Here is a 21,084-nt window from a genome sequence, read left to right as displayed (position 1 = left end):
TAACATGGTACTTACCTCTTCAGATGGCCAGGACATGGGTCCCACATTCAAAATGTAAAGGCATTCTGCATGCTTTAACAACAACCATCAGTAGTGCAAGAACAAAGCTGAATGACAGTTGACAACCTGTATGTCCAGAAGGCAGTAGAAAGTGACCAAATCCTCTGTGCAAAGGTGCAACTTCAATTTAGCTCCAGGAAATTAACACCGCAAGAGACTGAGAAACTAGTGTTGCCAGATATGATTTTAAAAGAGAAGCTAGAAATCTGGATTTTTAGGTGAATCTTTCGATTTCTAAATAAGGCAATGAAGTCACAGTAAGAAATAAAAGAAAAGCTCAAAAAAACAGACAATGCTGTGTGCACCAAACAAAAACGCATCTGTAGGCTATGCGCGCCAATGAACTCCATTTTGTGATGGGAACCTCTGTCTTACGATATTAAAGGTGGAGGGTAAGATTACCCCATATATTTCTTGCATCTTTTTGGGCTTTTAAAAAATCTCCAGCCTGCTGGGTGTGGTGTGGATGTAGCAAAGGTTCATAGTAATCCAGGTACTTGGGAGGTTGAGATGGGAGGATCACCTGAGCCCAGGAGTTCAAGGCCAGCTTGGGCAACAAGCAAAAACCCATCTCCAAAAATAAAAGATAAATCTCCAACCACAACTGCTAGGAAATGGAAGAGTCACCAAAGGTTTTACAGGTTGTCAGTGTTTTGCTGAGCCTACCATGCTGAATTGAACGATACATAGACAGTTGAACACGTTAAATACTTTATTCACATTGTTTACAAACTATATCCACCTGGAAAACACATGAATCCAAAAACAGATTATTTTACAGTAATTCACATTTTTTAAAACAGGTTACTTTGAAGTTCAACTTTAAGTACGGAGGTCTTCAGCCTGTACAGCGGTTCAGTGCCTCACCAATTGATTCCTGCTCTGGTGAAATAGAAGTCCTAGGGGCAGTCCACCTAGCTGTAAGCCACTAATAACTTACATTCCAGTGATTGATGAGAAAATGTCAGTGCAGACTTTAACCCATGAACATTTATTGGTGTAAATTCACTGTCACTATTTTTGTCAAGGGAGTATGTGTTTCAGCATTTGAATACACATCAGGTAGGAAGACAAAACAAAGACTCGCAATTTAATTGACCATTACAGAGTTGTTAGGACATTTCCGGTTTTATAAATGTTTAACATCTGGACCAGAGATAGAATCAATGAATTATGATTTTATTGTGTTGACAGCTTGAATCATAGAAACAGCAGTGATTTGGTAATTGATGCCAGTGTCTGTTGACTAACTCTGCATATCAGATGTCAGCCATCAGTTAGAAGGGGTAATAAACTCAGCAACAATTAATAATGTGGTTAATGTTAAGTGTTTAAGTCCAGAAAGATGTCTGTGGAAGTTTTGCTGAGTGGTCAAAAAGATGCTCTGGTTAAGAAACTTACTATGAACTTATGCTAAATCCAATTATGTCCCAGTTCGATGGCTCAGCTCTTTCACTAATTAAGATACTTTTCTGCCAGGTGCCGTGGCTCACACGTGTAATCACAGTACTTTGGGAGGCCGAGGTGGGAGGATCGCTTGAGCCTAGGAGTTCAAGACCAGCCCTGGGCAACATAGCGAGAACCCGTCTCAAAAAAAAAAAAAAAAAAGGATACTTTTCTATGGATTTTTGACTTTAATAATTTAAAATCTGAAGTATGTATGTCTTATATCTCACCGTCTCCTACCATAACCTGCAAACTAATCATGCTTTCCCCCACCTTTGGTGAGCTGCCACAGTTATTTGAACACTTTTGAACCTTTGGGATGGGAGTATCGGATGTGTCTCTAATGGCAGAATTGAATAGTTTTTCTCTGATCAGCACCAATGGCATGGGCTGTTGTCATTCCGCAACTCTAGGAAAACAACGTTTGATCAAGGCACCACAAAAGATCATCCCCTCATCCCCTTACGGAGAAGAAAGGATTTCTTAAGAGTCGCTGCTGTCACCCCCCATAGACAACAACTGTGAATCCAAATGTAAGCTGAGATGTGGAGAAATTTTATCAGCATGTTTGCAGGTTAAAAAGAAGAGAGAGAGAAGAAAATGAAGCCTTTCCAATGTCTATTGCAATCTGATTGTTTTAAAAGACAGAAATCCATAAAATGAGCTTGATGCCTGGAGCAGATCATAGCTTATCTTCTTGCCACCCGTGTGCATTTTTTCCAAATTTGTACACTAACCTTCGGTCGACCCGCTCCAGAATTCCTGTTTTGTAGTAGTATCTGAAAAAGCAAGCAGAAGAGAAATTCTGGGAGAGCTTGCACCCTAGGAAAACAACAGAACACAAATACTGCCTCCTCATTCCTCTCAGGTGACAAGGCTGGTCTTTGGTTACCCTGGTATTTTCACGCCCTGTTATCAACTTACACTTAAACCTTTCACAGACATCTTGAAGACTGAAACTCACCATTCTCGGTTCAAAACGTGTGTTTTTTTGTGTGTGTGTGGGTGTGCGAGATGGCCTGGATTCAGAGTGATCCCTGGGGAATACTGCCAAGAATGCTAAGGACGGCGTGTCAAGTTACAAACCATAATCCTACCTGTAACTAACAACCAAAGTTTTGTCTCATGACCTTTCCATTATCAAGTAAAAAACCTGTGAAACAGTGTAATTTTCTACAGCCAGCGATTTTATATAACTCTTCTTGAAGGCTCATGGTATTTTATGCTATTAACTTACCTCAGGGCTCTGCTCAACTTTTCGTATGTCATTCTGTCATTTTTCTTCCTTTGTCCCCACATCTTTGCCAGGGCTTCTGATTTAACCACCCGAAAAATTCCTTGTTCCCTATCTTCCCATTCCAGAATGCCACAGTTTTCTTCAGGAGATAGAAGCAGGTCTCGTACAAATTCCCATAGATGAGAACTTTGGAGGCCTTTGAAAAGGGGAAAACATTAGCTATTTACAATTTTTTTTAAATTTATTATTATTATTTTTTTGAGACAGAGTCTCACTCTGTCACCCAAGCTGGAAAGCAATGGCGTGATCTCGGCTCACTGCAACCTCTACTTCCTGGGTTCAAGTGATTCTCCTGCTTCAGCCTCCCAAGTAGCTGGAATTACAGGCACCTACCATCACGTCTGGCTAATTTTTTGTATTTTTAGTAGAGATGGGGTTTCGCCATGTTGACCAGGCTGGCCTCGAACTCCTGACCTCAGGGGATGTACCCGCCTCAGCCTCCCAAAGTGCTGGGATTACAGGCGTGAGCCACCGTGCCCAGCTTGTTTTTTTAATTTTAAGAGAAGAGATGTACAATTTCTCACTAGCTCATGAGAATTGCTGCTTTGTGGGAATATTTCCCATTGTTATGACTGATTGCTTTACCTGGAAACTTACTGAGCTGTGACATGTCTGTGTCTCCCATCGAAGCAACTGTGAAACACACATTCAGAGACACCCAATTTACATTGACTGGCAACACTATGACTCAGATGTTCTATGGAACTACAGTTTAATTTTTGTGGAATGAATGAAATGACCATCAGATGATCTTTTCATTCGTTTTTCTGACAGGCAGCATGGTTGTACTGATTCCATAGCCACAACTGTCTGGGTGGACAGATCCTGAAATTTCATTTTTCATGAGAGGCTGGTTTTTCTCTTATTCTATGATTGGTGGTTAAGACCAGCTCTGGAGTCCCACTGCCTGGGTCTGGGTCCTGAATTCACCTTTTCGTACCTTTATAACCATAAACTCTTAGAGTTACTTTATCTATAAAATGGGATAATAAGAGTACCTGTCTCCTAGGATAGGTTAGAGGATTTAATGATTTAATACATACCCAGTGGTTAGAATCACATCCAGCATATAGCAATTGTTTTCTTCACACACGTTTGTGAAAGTACAAGCTTGACACTGCTCTGGGCAGATCCCTTAGTGCTGGGGAAGCTAATAGGATTGCCAATTCCCAGTGTTTTCTTTGTTATCCTCCTCTGAGAAGAAGCCACAGTGGACCCAGGATTGGACCTGGCTCCAGATGGTGGAGCCAGAACTTGAACCCAGAGAGTTTGCATTCCAAAGCTAATGTTTACAACTATGATCATGTCTTTCATAGTAGGTGTTCAATAGACATTTAATGGATAATTATTAGCTATGATTTGTTTGCCATTTGCTATTGTCAGATGCTCAATCTCACCCACTCTTATGAGAAGAAATCAATCTGACTTCGATAATACATATAAAAGCAATCATTGATTTCTTTACTACCTTCCTTGGGGAGTAACTGGTCCAACTCAAATGTTTAGTTTCAAAGCTTATTAAAGTAGATGACTTTGTCTTAGGAATGGTTTTAAGAAATTAGAAATGAAAACCGGCATCCTTCACTTACTTGTTCTACTATGACTGTGACCGTCTTGACTTTTGATGCCACTTGTTTTCAAGCAGTTGGAATCAGCATCTGAAATAGAATAATTTAGAGCAGTGGAAAGGGATACAGAGGCCATATTCAGACCTCAAGTCATACCCAAATGAGCAAACACTAATTGAATGCCTTTGTAGTAGAAGACACTACATTAGGCACTTTGGGGGGATTAGTAGGTGGCAGATGTCAAGATGCTTTAAGATGTGGCTTTGAGGAGCACTTGTATTCAATCTCACCCACCCTGATGAGAATAAATAAATCTGATTTTGATCGAGGCCCATGCAGGGCCTTCCTAGGAGACCATGGTAAGGACTTGGGAATTTATATCAAAGTGTAGAGCAAAGATCCTCAATTTAAGAAGATCTCTCTTGCTCCCGTGTGGAGAACAGACTGGAAGAGACACAAGTAGAAGCAAAGAGACTAGAGCTCATGAAGGGTAGAAAGCAAAACGTTAACTCCGTGCTGACTTAAATGATAACTCAGGTTGTCAGTCACAACCTGAGACACCTGGACAAGCATTGTCCCAGAGTAGTATATGAGTTTTTAAAATGGTGGCACCAGATCTGCCCCTCCAGCTCACACTCAGTCTCCACCGCTTCTCTTAGTCCCCTGCTTGCTTTGCCCCAGCCACCCTGGCTTCAGGCTCTCCGGAAATGTGCAGGCACATTCCATATCAGTGGCTTCGCAGTCGCTCTTCCACTTGTCCAGCACGCTCTTCCCTTGGATGCTTGTGCACGCCCTCATCTCAATCCTGGTTCAAAATCACCTTCCAGTGAGGCCTCCTCTGACCGTCAAGTTGGGTCTGCACATTCTCCCCACTGCTCCGCATTTTACATGGAATATTCAAGCATATTCTATGGTGTATTTATTCATGAAGCTCACGGTCTGTGTACACGAGGGGGCAGGGATTTGTGTTTCCAGACGTAACCGTGCAGTATCTAGCACACTGCTGGGCATATAGTAGGTGCTCAGTATCACTGAGCAGCCACTGTGCTATTCTATAGTAACTGTACTGCACCATACTATACTGAGTATACTGTTCTATACCACATCATACTGTATTATACTAACTATACTGTTCTATATCACACTATACTGTACTATACTAACTATACTGTTCTATACCACACTATACTGTACTATACTAACTATACTGTACTATATACCACATCATACTGTACTATACTAACTATACTGTTCTATAACACACTATACTGTACTATACTAACTATACTGTACTATATACCACATCATACTGTACTATACTAACTATACTGTTCTATGCCACACCATACTGTACTATACTAACTATACTGTTCTATGCCACACCATACTGTACTATACTAACTATACTGTTCTATGCCACACCATACTGTACTATACTAACTATACTGTTCTATGCCACACCATACTGTGCTAACTATACTGTACCATACTATAGCAACTATACTGTACTGTACCACACTATATTAACTATGCTATACTGTACTATGCTATACTACACTAACTACATTATACTGTACTATACCAGACCAGCTATACTGACTATACTGTAGTATACCATGCCAACTTACTATATCATACTGCACTGTACTGTACTGCACTATACGAACTATACTATTACTGTACTGTACTAACTACACTATCCTATACTGTACTATACCAACTGTACTGTACTGTACCAACTATACTATATTGCATGACACTATATTATATTTACTACACCACAGTATACTGTACTATACTGTACTATACTATACTAACTGTACTGTACTAACTATACTATATTATATTATACTATAGTATAATATACTAACTATACTGTACTATGCTATACTATACTCTTCTGTATTATATTAACTATACTGTACTGTACCAAGTGTACTATATTGTATTATACTGCAGCATACTATACTAATCATACCATACTGTACTGTACTAACTATACTATGCTGTACTATACTAACTATACTGCACCATATATTACATTCTACTGTACATACTGTACTACACTGTACTGTACTGACTACATTATACTGTACTATGCTAACTATACTGTACCATATATTACATTCTACTATACATACTGTACTATACAAACTAGACTGTACTAACTATGCTATACTCTACTGTACTAACTATACTGCACTATACTATACTAACTATACTGTACTGTGCTATACTATACTGTACTGTATTATACTAACTATACTGTACTGTACCAACTATAATATATTGTATTATACTGCAGCATACTATACCAATCATACCATACTGTACTGTACTAACTATACTGTACATACTATACTATGCTGTACCATATATTACATTCTACTCTACATACTGTACTATACAAACTAGACTGTACTATGCTATACTGTACTATACTAACTATACTGCACTGTACTGTAGTATACTAACTATACTGTACTGTGCTACACTATACCAACTATACTGTACTGTGTTACACTATACTATACTATACTATACTATGCTATGCTATGCTATGCTATGCTATGCTACGCTATGCTATGCTATGCTACATTATACTGTACAACTATCCCTGCTGCATCATCTAGTATGTACATTGCCACTGCTGAATGAAGGAAGGGCAGGAATGACATCCTGTGCCCCACACTGCTGCTTAGGGTGACTTCTCTCAGTGCCACTGGGTCATGCCTGCTCGGCAGCTGAACTTCCTGCAGTGGCTCCCCATTTCTTCCAGGATGAAGGCTGCACAGTAAGTAGGCCTTTCACAGACTGACCCCCACCTAGATCTCCGGCCTTATCTCTTTCTGCTTCCCAACTTTTTCCCTTCCCTTGGGTCAAATGGTTCCATTGGGGGCGTGGCTTCCTCCTGCTTCAGGACCTTTGCACAGACTCCCCACTCTCCACTTCTACACAGCGGACTTCTCACAAGACCTCTTCAGGAAGGCTTCTCTGAACTGACCCTCTGGGTTAGACCCCTTAGGAGCCTTATAGAGAGCACCTGTGTGTTCCTTGGTGTCACAACACTGGGCCCACCTTACTGGAAAGATTCATCTCTTTTTCTCCTCCACTATTAGCTGATACTTATGGAGCACTTATTAAATGCCAAGTGCTTGTTAAAGGCTTCACATAGAGTATCTCATTTCATCCTTATAACAACCCTGTGTGATACTACCATGATTTTCATTTTATTGAGGAGGAATTGGAAGCCCAGAGAGCTTAAGAATTTTATCCAGATGGTGGAACCAGAGAGTTCTCGTTCCAAAGCTAATGTTCATAACTACTACTTTATCATGTCTTTCACAGCAGGTGTTCAATAGACATTTAATGAACCATTATTAGCTAAGATTTGTTAAGCATTTGCTATTGTCAGATGCTCACTTAACCTTCCCCACCCTTTTGAGATGTGTCTATTACTATCCCCAGATCGATCTGTTGTTTTGATTTAATCTTTTAGGAAAAGAGAAAACAAATGGAGTCATAAACAAAGGTGAATTATTAAGTGTGAATAGACAACGAGCTTTCGTTGAAATGCCAAAATGGCAAGAGGTGGGAGGAAAAACATTGCCCTTTTGATTTTGATGATTTCCCCCGTGTTTTGGAGGAAGGGGATCTGGCTTGGTAGGAGGAACACAGTACAGGTCAGCATGAGAGGAGTTTATGAGGCTGGTGGGAGTTTCTTCTGTGGGTCTTGCCGAGATAGCCCTGTTCTCTCTGTTCCTAGTTCTGCAGTGATGGCTTTGAAGGTACTCGTTGGTTGACTAGTCAAGGCCTCGCTTGGCTGGTGGTGGCAGGGGCAGGGGCAGAGGGCTGAAGTCATTACTGCCATGTTAATATTGAGGCAGGTTCCCAAATCAATCTCCACCAGCACTGGGTGGTGGATCTGTAGCACCACCATGGACCCATTATATTTCTCTGTAAATGCCAGTTGTGTTTCAGGGTGCACCTCTCCCTGGCTCACAACTTTCGTCACCTTGACTATGTCCCTGCAGCTGGTGGGGATTGAGGGGAGACATGGCCCAGGCTCTCTGCAGTCTGTGGGATTTGGAGAGGCTTGGTTGGCCTTGAGCCTGGACACTTTTAAAATGTGGCCAAAGGATATATCCTCAATTGTTGATTGCAAGCACTCCAGAAGCTGGGGTGGGGGCCTGAGTTGCAGGGTTTCCAAAACAAGTTTATCATATCCCCATGACATTTGCAGTCCAGCCATGGAGCCCACACCCCATGCCAGGCTGGTGCAGAGAAGCTCTGAGGCTCAGGAGCAGGGAGGTGCCTGGCAGCGAACCCAGGACTGTAGGCTTGGTTCCTGGGCCCAGCATACCCTCTACTGGCATTTCTGCAGTGGAGGTGGGTGGGGAGTGGGGCAGGTGGAGAGAAGAGACCAAGCAGAGAGGGAAGGGGTTGTTTTGCTTTGGCCAGCTCTGACAGTTTTGTAGCTTGTGTGTCCGGGCACCTTCAGTGGGCACTAAGTTAAAAATAGTCCTGTTGTTTGAACTATTGTCAAGCTGGGCCCAGACCTTGAGGAGTTCCTGGGCCTTGGACCTCAACTGAGTGGGCAGCAGAGTGAACAGAAGGGTCTGGGAACATGTGTGCATATGTGCGTGTGTGTGTGTGTGCGTGCATGTGTGAGTGTGCATAGCACAATGTAAAAAGCACAGACTTTGAGGAAATGTGTTGAAATCTCAGCCCTGCACTTACTTGCAAGTTATTACACCTCCAGTTTCCTCAGATGCGAATGGAGAAACTTCTCCCCACCTCTTTCCCATCGCTGGGTCTGGGCTACCATCATCCTCACTCCTCCGGGCAGGAGCCTCCTGGCTAGACTGCTTTCCGACCCAGACAATAGCAGCCTAAGAGATCTTAAAACATAATGTGATCTGACCACTTTCATGCTTATGACCTTTCAGTGGCTTCCCAGCTTGCTCAGAATGAAATCCTAACTCTGTTGCCCACAAAGTGGTGTGTGATCTGGCCCTACCCTGCTCTCAGCCTCAGCTCCCATCCCTCCTTCTGCTAATGCTGCTGAGACTACTGATGCCCTGAGTGTTATGCAAGTTATTATGCCTCCACCATCACAGAATTGAACGGCTCAATAGGATCTGAGCAGTTCAAGATGGCAGCCATCTGTGGCTACTGAGCACTTGAAATTTGGCTATGCAGCTGAGGAGCTGAATTTTAATATAACTTACGTAATTAAACTGGCCCCATGTGGCTAGTGGCTACTGTACTGGCCAAGCTAATGCTGGACTCACTGGCCTTCTTTGGTTCTTTCTCTAAGACACCAAGATTGTTCCTGCCTCTGGGCCTCCGCATTGGCCATTCACTGCTTGGAACCTCTTCTTCTCTCTCTTTTCCTGGCTAACTTCTGCGCATGCTTTAATTCAAATATCTCTCCCTCTAAAGAGCTGTCCTTGGACCCAGTTTAAATGCAATCTTTCCCCATTACACACAAAGCACCCTGATCTTTTGCTTTATAATATCATCATGATGAGCAGTAATGTATTTATAATTTGGGTTATTTGTTTAATATCTCTACCCCGACCTTGCCTCAATGACAGCAAGACTCAAATAGTGCTCATCACCGCAGCTACAGTGCCTAGCTCTGGGTCTGGCATATAGTAAGTGTTCAATAAATGTTTGTTCAAAGAATAAAGGAAACAGGAGAGAAATAAATGGGTAAGGGGAGCAAAGGCACGAAGGGCTTCAGATTTAGACACACCTGGGTCATCTGTTGCCTTCTAAGCATGTCACCTTTAACCTCTAAGCTTCAGTTTCTACCCCTATAAAAAGGTTATAGTACTAGGACTTGTCTCATATTGGGAAGATTACCTGACACAATGTCTATAAAGATTTTAGCACGGGCCTGGTTCACAGGAAGCACTCAATAAACGCTAGCTATCATCTTCATCCTCATCCTTGTCATCATAATCATCACCACACTGAATCTAACTGTGGCTAGTTATATATTCAGGTAACACCTACTTCAAAAGCACTTACTGGGCACACCTTCTCTTTCTATTGCATTAGCTTCCTTTTGTTGTGCGGAAGGCAGGCTGGTAAGTGATTCCCATTTGTAGGTGAAGACACTGACCCCTGGAGAAAGGGTTGGTCAGGTCTGGGTCACTACTACTTAGAGAGTAAAGCAAATGCCTGCCTGTGGCTCAAGCCTTTGGCCATAGTAATGTCTCCCAGGCTTCACAGGCTCATTTCTTCCAGGGGCTTTGCCTGCGTTAAGTGGGGTGGTAAAAGCTGGGATTTATATCCCCCAGGCTGCTGCAGATGGATCACAAGGGATTCTACCAGCACCAGGAAACCGTGTGCGCTTTGTTCACAGGTGGGTGAGATGCTACACCTGAGGGCCCCGAGTGATAAAACCTGGCAGAATGCAGAGCTGCTCGTGCGAGGGCAGCTGCGGTCTGTGGAGCAGGGCGCACCTGCTTAAGCCTGTAGCATGTGATCCACAAACTGGCTATTCCTGTGCTAAAGCACCAAACACAAAACAAAACACAAAATTCCAAAAACTTTTGTTAACTAGGATCCAAGTAACGTGAGTCCTCAGCTGATTGTTTGGGACTTTAAGGAGGAAAAAGTCATAAACCATAAGAATACTCCCTCTGTGTCTGCCCCTCCAGTTTGCACCCTTCAGAGGCCTTGGAAATCACCATGTGCTCTGCTCCCTCTCTGCAGATGACTGAGCTGAAGCCCATGGGGGAATGGGGTTTGCCCAGGACCACATCTCTTCCTGGCTTCTGGACCAGGGACTCAGTAACTAATAAAAATCATCACTGTCATCTTTAAAAAATGAAAGCACCAAAGATCCCTTTCCCAAGCCTTCTTCATGGGCCAAAGTGAAACAGGGAAGGTCAATCATTAGCATCAACAAGGTTATTTGAGATCCTCCATCGTCTTATAATTATAAACTCTACCTACTTAGTGAGCTCAGAGTCTTCTTAAGCATGATGAACCACAAGGCTTCTAATAGTATTAGAAGTAATACATAGACAAACGGATACTGGTTTTGGGAGCATCTACACTGGTGGTGCATCCTGGGCTCTTTGTGTGCATCGTTTCTCAAACTCACCACGACCCACAAGGGTCACACTATTTTACAGATAGGGGAATGGAGTTTCAGAGGATCAGCAATACACAGACCCAAGCTATGGTCCTATAGACACATGCCCACGCTCTTTCTGTCATACTCTTTCCACCACGCTTTTCCCCACTGCCTTCTCCAGGTCTGGGATTGTTTCAGTTCATCAACTTTTCAGCACGATCCTAGAAGAATGGTCAAGCCCATGTGCCAATGACAGTCTTGACAGAGCCTTGGGTGGTTTGCGCTTGGCTACTTACAGTCTTTGATGGTGGCCTTGCTTTCTTCAGCGTCATTAAAAAAGGAGTAACCTGAGAAAGAAAAAAAAAATCCACAAAGCATACCATGCAATCCTGGTTTCCACTGACCAGGCCAGGAGAGGGGGTATTGGAGGGAAGTGGAGTGACTGTCCCTCTTGAGGTTGGTTACATTTTAGAGGGAACCTTGGAGACCATCTGGCCTTAGAGTGCCACCCTGAAGCCATCCCCGAGAGTTGATAATTTCCTCATTTTTAAAGGTCATTTGGAGGAAGCACCCAGAACCAGGCTTCCCAGCAGCCTCTGCAGATTTTCTGAGCAGGCACTTGGGAGTAAGCTCTAGTCTGGGGTCCAGGACTGGGCTCTGAGCTGGGCTGGGCTACTGACTCCTGTGCAGGCTTGCCAAGTCACTCAGTCTCTGGGCTTGTTGGTTTTTCTCACTGACACCACACGATAAAATACCCACTAAGCCCCCCTTTGGCTAAGAGTCTATAGTCTCTGACAAGACCTCTAATCCCTTGGGATTGGAATGCCTGTTATGTGCTGGTCAGTGGGGAGGACGGACATAAGAGGTTGCAAGAAGTGCAAAGGTCTATGTGAATGCCGAGTTTAATGAGGATGTGGAAGATGACGTCAGGGCCTTGGTTCCCTCCTCTGTGGAATGGGGTGGGCTGGGGTTGAAAGGAGTGTCAGATTGTGTTTTCACGTACCAGTGTAGGCTGAAGGATACCAATGTCCTAGCTTGGTCTAACATGAGGACTAATTTCTATTTGCTAAGCAGAGTGGAGCAGGGCACAGTTGTGATTGTTTATTCCTAGTGTCATGTTCTCGTTGGTTTTGGTCAGCCAGGCGCCTCAGTTGACTCTGTCCAAAGGGCCGACTGAGAACAGGATGGGAGACGGAAGAGGGGCTCCTTCCTCTCCTAGGCTGCAGAAGCCACCCTCTGTCCTTGCCCCTCAGCAACCAGTGTCCCCAGGTGTCTGGGCCCTTAAATCCTACTGTAATACCTACAGTGCTAGATGATGCCCAGGCCTTACAGCCCCCTTCCAGCTACTCTCCTCGACAAAACTGCTTTGTTCTGTGTCCTGTTCTGCCAGAGTCCAAACCTATGGGGAGGTATAAGGCATACATGAGGTAATAACCCCCAGTTCACTGCAGAATTTATGATCCAAATGGAGACACTTCTGAGAATGAAAGGTAGTGCTATGGTAACAATAATTACTCCAGGATCACAGGTAGAAATGATGTTTCCTGGGCAAATGGGGACAGCGTGAACTTTGATCACAATATACATATCTCCACAATCTACAATCCACGTATCTGCTTGAGAAATATTAAAAGAGGAATTTCAGAATGGAGTAGATTGGTGGAGTAGACAGTTTTACTGCTCAACATGGAACCCTCCTGGCCTAGAGAGTGCTTGAAATCCTACCATTAAAGGTGGCATTGTGACTGCAGGAATTCCTTAGAATAAGAAGAGATAATGTATGGCCTATTAAAAAGCAGTTGGTTTAGCCTATTAGTTTTGCACAGAGCCCTGGGGTAATAAAACCACGGACAGGTTTTTTGTTTGTTTGTTTTTTTTTTTTTTTTTTTTTTTTTCTGACGGAATTTTGCTCTTTTTGCCCAGGTTGGGGTGCAATGGTGCAATCTCGGCTCACTGCAACCTCCACCTCCTGGGTTCAAGTGATTCTCATGCCTCAGCCTCCTGAGTAACTGGGATTATAGGCACGCACCACTATGCCTGGCTAATTTTGTATTTTTAGTAGAGATGGGTTTCACCATGTTGGCCAGGCTTGTCTGGAATTCCTGACCTTAGGTGATCTGCCTGCCTCAGCCTCCCAAAGTATTGGGATTACAGGCCTGAGCCACTGTGCCCAGCCAACATTTTTTTTTTGTTTTGTTTTGTTTTTTTTTTTGATGCGACCATTGCCAGGGAAGAGAGGTACTTGAGGTGGGAGATGCCAGCACAGGGGCTGCACAATGGCGTGGAGATGAATGAGGTTGACTTGACATTTGACCAAGCTGGCATTGCCAAGCTGCATATTTTTCCAGAATAAAATACACCCCTCTCCGAGGCCCTAGGATTTTTGTGTAAGCCTGTTCCCTTGGGAGGATCCTAAATGGAGTCCCAAGCTCCTTCTTCTGGAGCTGTTGTGACTTGGTCAAACTTGTCCTCTTTCAGGGAGTGCCCTCTCTGAGCACAGGACACAGATCGCTGCTCTTGGCAGGTCATTGTCACTGGAGTTTTGGCTCCCAGAGCCCAAGCCATGTAGTGTCCAAGGGCCACCATTCTTAGCTTTTGTGCCCTCAAGCGCTCATGATGGATGAGGATCAAGAGGAGGGCAAAGAATCACAGAGCAGGAGGGTCCTCTGTGGGTTTTCTGTCCAAACAAGAGTCGCTGTCATAGCCTCCTCTTCAAGCAGGGGGCTATTAGACTACTTGACTATCCACAGTGGTGGGATCGTCCTATCTCCTGTATCTTCTGAATTACCTTTTCAAAAGAAAGTGCTAACTTTAAAAAAGGTCCTTCTTAAAATTGAGCTGAGATATGTTTCCTTTAACATCCTATAATACACCTCTTGGTTATATTAATGATGATGGAAACAGCTGCCATTTACTGCATGCATTTCTATCTTCATATGCTGTGCTAGGTAATATTTCCCTGAATCCTCTCAAAAAGCCCATGGAGGTGTCATTATTCCATTGGACAGGTGAGGCAGTGGGGATTCCGGCAGGTTAAGCCACTCACCAGAGGTTCCATAGCTCGGGAGTATTGGAGCCAGGGTTGGAACACAAGTCTTTCAGATCTCCAAGTCCTCGCTTTGTACTGACTTTCTGTGAATCAGCCCTGTTTGCTGTGTGACCTTGAGGAAGTTACTCAATGTCTCAGGATATCAGTTCCTTTATCTATGTGTGATTTGGAAACATTAGAGCTCAATGTTCTCAAAGAACCTTTCTGGATTGAAAAAATGTCCATCGACATTCTGCATGTGAAAGGCCAGTTGAAGGTTAAATAATGCTATTGGCGCCACCTTCTGGCCACTTGATCCTTGACCATTAGGAATGTGATAATAATTAGCTGGACTCCCATGGAAATGGGGAGTCTATTTATATTCCTCTTCCGCTTAATGAGAGATGAAGCACAAACCTCTTCTTTGTCCATCCTGTGTGGTTTCAAATCATTATGAAGATACTGTATTATTATCAGCCTGGTGCCTGGGCAGTCCCTGAACGTGGTGTTAGTTTTTTTTTTTTTTTTTTAAATGCACTCAACTTGAATTTTTGTAACTTGCTCCCTTTCCCCTAAAATCCCCAATTCTGGCATACTAGCTTCCAGTTATTGAAGGTTTGGGTTAATGAGAACTCCAGTTAGTAAAATTTTGCTGTGCAAGTCACACGATGGGAAAGGACTTCTCAAAGTGGTTTGGTCCTAATCCTGGTCCCTCCCCTGGAGGCCCGGCCCTCTGAACACTGACCTTGTGTGCGGATGTTCTGGAGGATGAAGTACAGGTACTCGCCGCAGAGGCCAGCTGCCTCGACGAACTCCTCCTGCGTCATGCTGCACAGCTGCAGGCCACTGATGTTGAAGTGGCAGAAGGAGATGCAATTGATGTCCAACTTGTACTGATCACAGCAGAACTGGAGCCACTCCCACACGTGACGCTTAGTCCAGTATTCAGGGTGGACTGATGTCCAGTATGAGTCACAGGCTGCACCAAAGGAGAAAGAAGTGAGGGACAACAGTCCCAAGACAGCCTTCGAGAGGGCCCCTGAAGGATCCATCAGTTAAGTGACAACCTCATCCCTCAGCCAATGAGTTGAAAGGGCCTCCAGTCCTGGGTGTTCTGCAGTGCCCAGGTCACCTTCTATTCTGCAGAGAAAACCAGAGGGACTGGATCCTACAAAGATGAACTTTGGCATCGGAGAGGGAATGACAGGGACAAGAAATAACCAGACTTAGCGCTGATGCTTAAAACAAGGCATTTAGTGGAGAAAGAAAGAAAACAGCCCTTCAGTTATTTGATTCCAGATAACATGATATCAAAAAAACAAACTCAGCAGTTTGACAAGCTGGGTTGAAATTCTGATTCTACTACTTTCCACTTGGGCAAGGTCTGTGGGCATTGAAGTCTCAGTTTCCTCATCTGTAAAATGGGGACAATATACTCAACGCCCAGGACTGTTATGGAGTTTGGGGTTAATGTATGTAGAATGGTGCACAGAAACTTACCAACCAATTCGATAGTTACTAAATGCCTACTGTGTGTCAGACACCATTTGAAGCTCGTTTGATCCCCTGTGCTTTAAAGGGCAGCTACCCAATGCTGGCTATTTGTTTCTGCACCGTTACTGGCCATCTTGTGCCAAGAACTTTGGGTTATTAGACATTGCCCAGAGTCTGACCGTCCTTGGGTCACCATGGTAGGCACCTCCAGAGGAAGGTGGTCACAGGACAGTTGGTTGTATTGTTGCTTTTGTGTTTTTGGTGGTGTTCGGAGTAATTTCTATCCTGAGATCAGAGCCCCTCCCTCCTTTAGAGGAGTTGTGTCCATGCCTAGACAGTTGTGAGTGCCATGTGTCTGGGAGGCTGGGATGTGGCTCTGCCTGGCCCAGGGGCAGAGATCTGGTGTTCGACAGTTCTGTCCTACTGTTCTTAGGAGAAATGGAAAGTGGGGTGGACATAAGGTATGGAACAGGTGAGGTATTAGGTACTTGGTCAGGCTCCTTGACATAAACAATTATTGTATCTGCCATGGAATACATTCATTCATTTATTCATTTCCTTCAATAAATAAAAGCTTTAGTGTCCTTACTGGTAAATTTGGAATAATTATAGCACCTATATCATAGTGTTGTTCTGCAGATTAAATGACTTAATATACATAAAAGTACTTGGAACAGAGCCTGGAGGATTTAAATGCTATTACGAACATTATTATTGAATATCTACTATGTGTGCAGGCACACATTGTGTGTTAAAGATTTATGGCGGACAGGTTTGGTCCCTGTCCCCCAGGAGATCACAGAAGAGGAACTTGAAAGTCATGGAGGACTTTCCCAAGAACCCGCGCCAGTGTGTGGCAGAGCTGGATTTGAACCCTCGCCTGAACTGGAAAGCCATTGCTCTCCCCACGCCGCCCTACCGGTCCTCAGAGGGTCAGCACAGAGCAGAGATGGAACATGAAGAGTGGCTGAGGCACGGAGAGAGCTGGAGAGAACACAACACGAGGGCCTGAGAAGAAAGGCAGAGAGCAGAGAGAGGCTAAGGTGACGATGACAGAAAGGGTCCCTCACATGTTAGACTCCACAGCAAATGGCAGTGGTGCCATTTGCAGCATTTAAAGGTGAGTAGAACTCGCACCATTGTCAGTTGCTGATGATTCCAGGCAGGAGGTGGGTCCTGTGCCAGTCAGGTGCTACTACTCACTCAGCACCCTCTGCATGCCAGCCGAGGCGTTACGTGTTTTTGTCATCTCAAGTTTCTCAGGTCCTCTCAACAATCCTATCCAGTAGGTGTAACTGTGCTACACCACAAAAGAGGAGATAGAGGCTCCCCTTAAAACTCAAAGGTCTTCCAGAGATCTCTTTTACCACCGAAGGGGGGTGGAGGGGCAGTTGATTTATTTTAATTTATTTACAAATTTTCAGAATTTTATACGCATTCACATCAAAGCGTCAATATCGTGCCAGGGTGCTTGAGGCTGATGTCGTAGCCTCTACCTGGCAGATAGGAAGAGCCAGGGAGCCGGTGAGACCGATGACTCAGGTCTTGCTCACTGGCCACTGGCTGAAGCCGGCCTACCAGGCCTGTGGGGGCTCTTCAGGGCAGGCAGGGGCTCCTGGTAGAACAAGGGGCCACTCCTGAGTTCGGCCTGAGCTTTCATCTACTGATTTCTGGCTTTAGTAAACCTGAGGGGCCTTTGGACTTCCCTGGCGTCCCGTGAGAGATGTTTATGAGCCTTGACATTTTTCAGCTGCGGGTTCTGCCCGGGCCCTGCCCTAGATGACTATCAGTGTGCGGCCGTGGAAGGCACAGTCGATTTCTTTTCATGGAAAGGTTTCGCCAAGGCTCTGTTCCCCTGTTTCCCTCCCCTCCCCTCTCTGCTTCCACCCCCTTGTTATTTTCTTTGGCACTTGAAGAGGGCCATATTGTTTGCGGAAGCCAAGGGGGCCTCAAGGATTCGGAGAAACGCCCGGGCAGGGAGTCGGCCCCACGCCGGGAAGGTGTTGCTGGCGCTGGCTCCCTGCTCCTCGGCGCTCCGCTTTGAAGCTCACTCACAGAGCGGCTTTGTGTGCGGCCCTGGCCCCTGGAGGGGAGCCAGAGCCTTGCGGAGGCTCCCTCTCCTCATCCACAAACTCCTTCCACAGCCCCAGAGTTGGGAGAAAAATGGCTGCTCTGGGTGCTATGGCAGGCCTCCAGGGGGCGCTTTTCCGGGGGTCCCATCCTCAGGACCGGAGGAGGGCGGCAGAGCAGAGGCTGCCCAGACGAGGGAGGCCGCCGTCAGCCCCTCCTCACCCGCCCCTCTCCTGCTCTCCTCTCTCAGCAGGCTCCATGGCCCAGAGTCTTCTCACAGGGGCTTCTCTTTGGATGGAACGTGGTCCCCATCTGCCTTCTCCCGAGGAATGTCTGCTCATCCTCACTCCCCCTCGCAGAGGGTCTCCCCCTCTCCAGTCAGTGCCCCTCAGGCGTCCTCCTCATCCCTCCCCTCCGGACCTAGAGCTTTTACTCACCCTGAACCAGGAGTGCTTGGAGCCTGGCCTAGCCCACCACAGGCCTACCTCAGTGAGTGTAACTGACCAGGTGACTGACACTCTCTCCACTTTACACACGAGGAGACTGCCGTTCCAGGGACTGACGGGACCCCTGTAAGGTCACATGGCCGGTCAGTAAAGGAGTTAGGCCCCGCCAACTCTTCTTGATTGTGGGCATTTTCCCTCCTACCATGCCCCACTCTTCTTGGTTGAGGAGGACCAAATTGGGCACACATCTCAAGACTGACTAAAGTTAGATTTGGATGAAGGCACATATGTATAATTGTAATTATAAATAATGGATAAGCAGAGCCTGACTAGAAAAAATAAAAAATACAATCTAGGTTTGAAGAATCAGAAAGAGGATGGAGAGACTGAAGATGATAGTGTTTAGAACCTTAATGAAGACATGATGAAGACCCTTTTGCTACTTGGAAGACATGAACTCAGGGGAATAAAATAAGGGGTAATGTACTGGCAGACTATATTATTTTTAATGGGTTGTGTTGTCTGGAAATGTAAAGCGATTTTCTCAATGCTTCTATCATTTATAAAATAATCTCAACATTTTGGGGAAGTTGAGCCATGAGGCCCTTCTCTCTCTGTCGACCGGTAGAGACCCATGCTGGGCCTGGTAGGCTTACTCTGAATGCCCATAGGTCACTATTATTAAGCAGCAGGCTCTGCCAGCTCCTTTGAAGTCTGAAGTGGGTCAGGACACGTGTTTCAGGGCCAGCTGCATTGGATGGAAGAATTGAGCTAGAGGGAGTTTTCAGAAATTCTGGGGGTATTTTCACAAATGATGCTATAACCTGAGATGCATTTAAATTCAGAAGGAGGACTTTAGCTTTCAGCGCTGGGTAGGTGCACCAGATGCCCACAGGCTCAGCAGATAATGTCTATGCCTGAAGTGGCCCCATGTGGAGACAGTGGGGATTGGAAAGTTCACACCAAAGTGGACAATGGTTATCTGATCTCTTGCCTTGTGGAAAGGTGGGCCTTGTGTTGCCAGGACCAGATTACTAACTGAAATCTCCTGATTTCTATTTTCAAGTGTGGCAACTGACTTGATTTTTACAAAACACCACGGGAAGCCCAGTCAAAATGTTTTCATGCGCTGGATCACTCCTGGCCATCACTTTGTGATGAAGAATCTCACAGGCTTTTGGACACTTGTCTCCTTCAAGATTATTGTTTAGAGCGGGCATGCTAAGACTTTGAAGGATTCTTTTATAGTTGAATAATACTTTCTTCAAGTTAAAACGTATCTGGAAAAAAGCAACCCTGTTTTGCTGGGAGTGGAGGTGAAGGTACTAGCTCCAGGAGGCTCCTTGAAAATCACTGTTCTCAAACTTGAAACCAGGATTCCTATATTTTGAATTCCCCTTCAAAGTTGAAAGGGCACATGGTCTCTCACACTTAGTAGTCCTGCCTCCTTGGACTCATCTGCAAAATAAAAATAATAGGACCTACTTATTTGGTCTATTAAAAGGATTATGTAAATTAATACATGGAACGTATTTAGAACAGGGCCAGGCTTATGGCAAGTGCTCATTAAATATCATCCACTTACACTTGTCAATATTAGGGTTACCTCCTGGGCTTCCCATGCCACCACTTTAATTACATTCCTTCAAACACTTCTAATTTTTCTTAAAATGTGTAAGCCAGCAGCTTTGTCCCTTTCTAGACCTTCGGTTTATTTTCTTCATAAAAAAAATAGAAATTATATTAGAAACCAAACTTAGAAACCAAACCTAGCTAATTTGTCTCTGCATTGCCAGCCTGAGTTAGGTGCCTTAATGCTGCCATCTTTGGTTTAAAAGCTGGGGACACAGGCGAGTCTGCGTTTGACTTTGTAAAATGCTTAATCATCAGGACACACACAAGACTCAGACTTCTGAAACTGAGCAGAGGAGAGCGTGGTGATGGTGGTGCTGTATCCCTAGGGTGCGCAGAGCAGTTAATTGAAAGTCACGTAATATTCATTGTGCATCTTCAATAGATAGGCCAGAGGGTGGGTCCGATAATCCCCCGCCTCCATGCTTTGTTATAGATAATTGATGTCTTCTCAACCGTATTAAGCAGTGTTCTTGAAAAATCATTTCCAGGTTGGGTGCAGGGGCTCACGCCTGTAATCCCAGAACTTTGGGAGGCTGAGGCAGGTGTATCACCTGAGATCAGGGGTTTGAGACCAGCCTGGCCAACAAGGTGAAACCCCGTCTCTACTAACAATACAAAAATTATCCGGGCGTGGTGGTGCACGCCTGTAATCCCAGCTACTTGAGAGCCTGAGGCAGGAGAATTGCTTGAACCTGGGAGGTGGGGGTTGCAGCGAGCCAAGATGGCGCCATTGCACTCCAGCCTGGGTGACAGGAGAGAAGAAACTCCATCTCCAAAAAAAAAAAAAAAAAAAAAAAAAAAAAATCCAGACAAGTCCTTTGGCCATCTCTTCCAAATGGATTGTTGTCCCTAAGCCCTTCCTATATAAAGATCCTGGAACCCACACTGTCATTTTCTTGGAGCCTCACTCAAAGCAAAAATTTTGAGGGAAAATTTTAATTTTT

At 44.7% G+C, this 21,084-nt stretch overlaps 1 protein-coding gene and 1 long non-coding RNA gene across 4 annotated transcripts in view; both read right to left on the bottom strand.

Annotated features, from left to right (window-relative positions):
• The window catches only part of LOC144334270 (uncharacterized), a 415,541-nt gene that overhangs the window by 56,255 nt on the left and 338,202 nt on the right, over positions 1-21,084 (bottom strand). The gene's annotated exons all lie outside the window — the stretch shown is intronic.
• The window catches only part of ELF5 (E74 like ETS transcription factor 5), a 34,979-nt gene continuing 14,649 nt past the window's right edge, over positions 755-21,084 (bottom strand). Inside the window, exons 3-7 of one of the 2 annotated variants that reach the window (XM_001115537.5) lie at positions 15,241-15,474; positions 11,764-11,814; positions 4,393-4,461; positions 2,744-2,939; positions 755-2,285 (exon numbers count right to left, since the gene is read on the bottom strand). In XM_001115537.5, the coding sequence (XP_001115537.2) occupies positions 2,189-2,285; positions 2,744-2,939; positions 4,393-4,461; positions 11,764-11,814; positions 15,241-15,474 (647 nt within the window). In that variant the 3' untranslated portion in view covers positions 755-2,188. 2 annotated transcript variants of the gene reach the window in all.

This window comes from Macaca mulatta, chromosome 14 (assembly GCF_049350105.2).
Source record: "Macaca mulatta isolate MMU2019108-1 chromosome 14, T2T-MMU8v2.0, whole genome shotgun sequence".
NCBI lineage: Eukaryota > Metazoa > Chordata > Mammalia > Primates > Cercopithecidae > Macaca > Macaca mulatta.
Note: the sequence above shows the minus strand (reverse complement) of the source record. Positions and strands in the feature narration are given on the sequence as shown.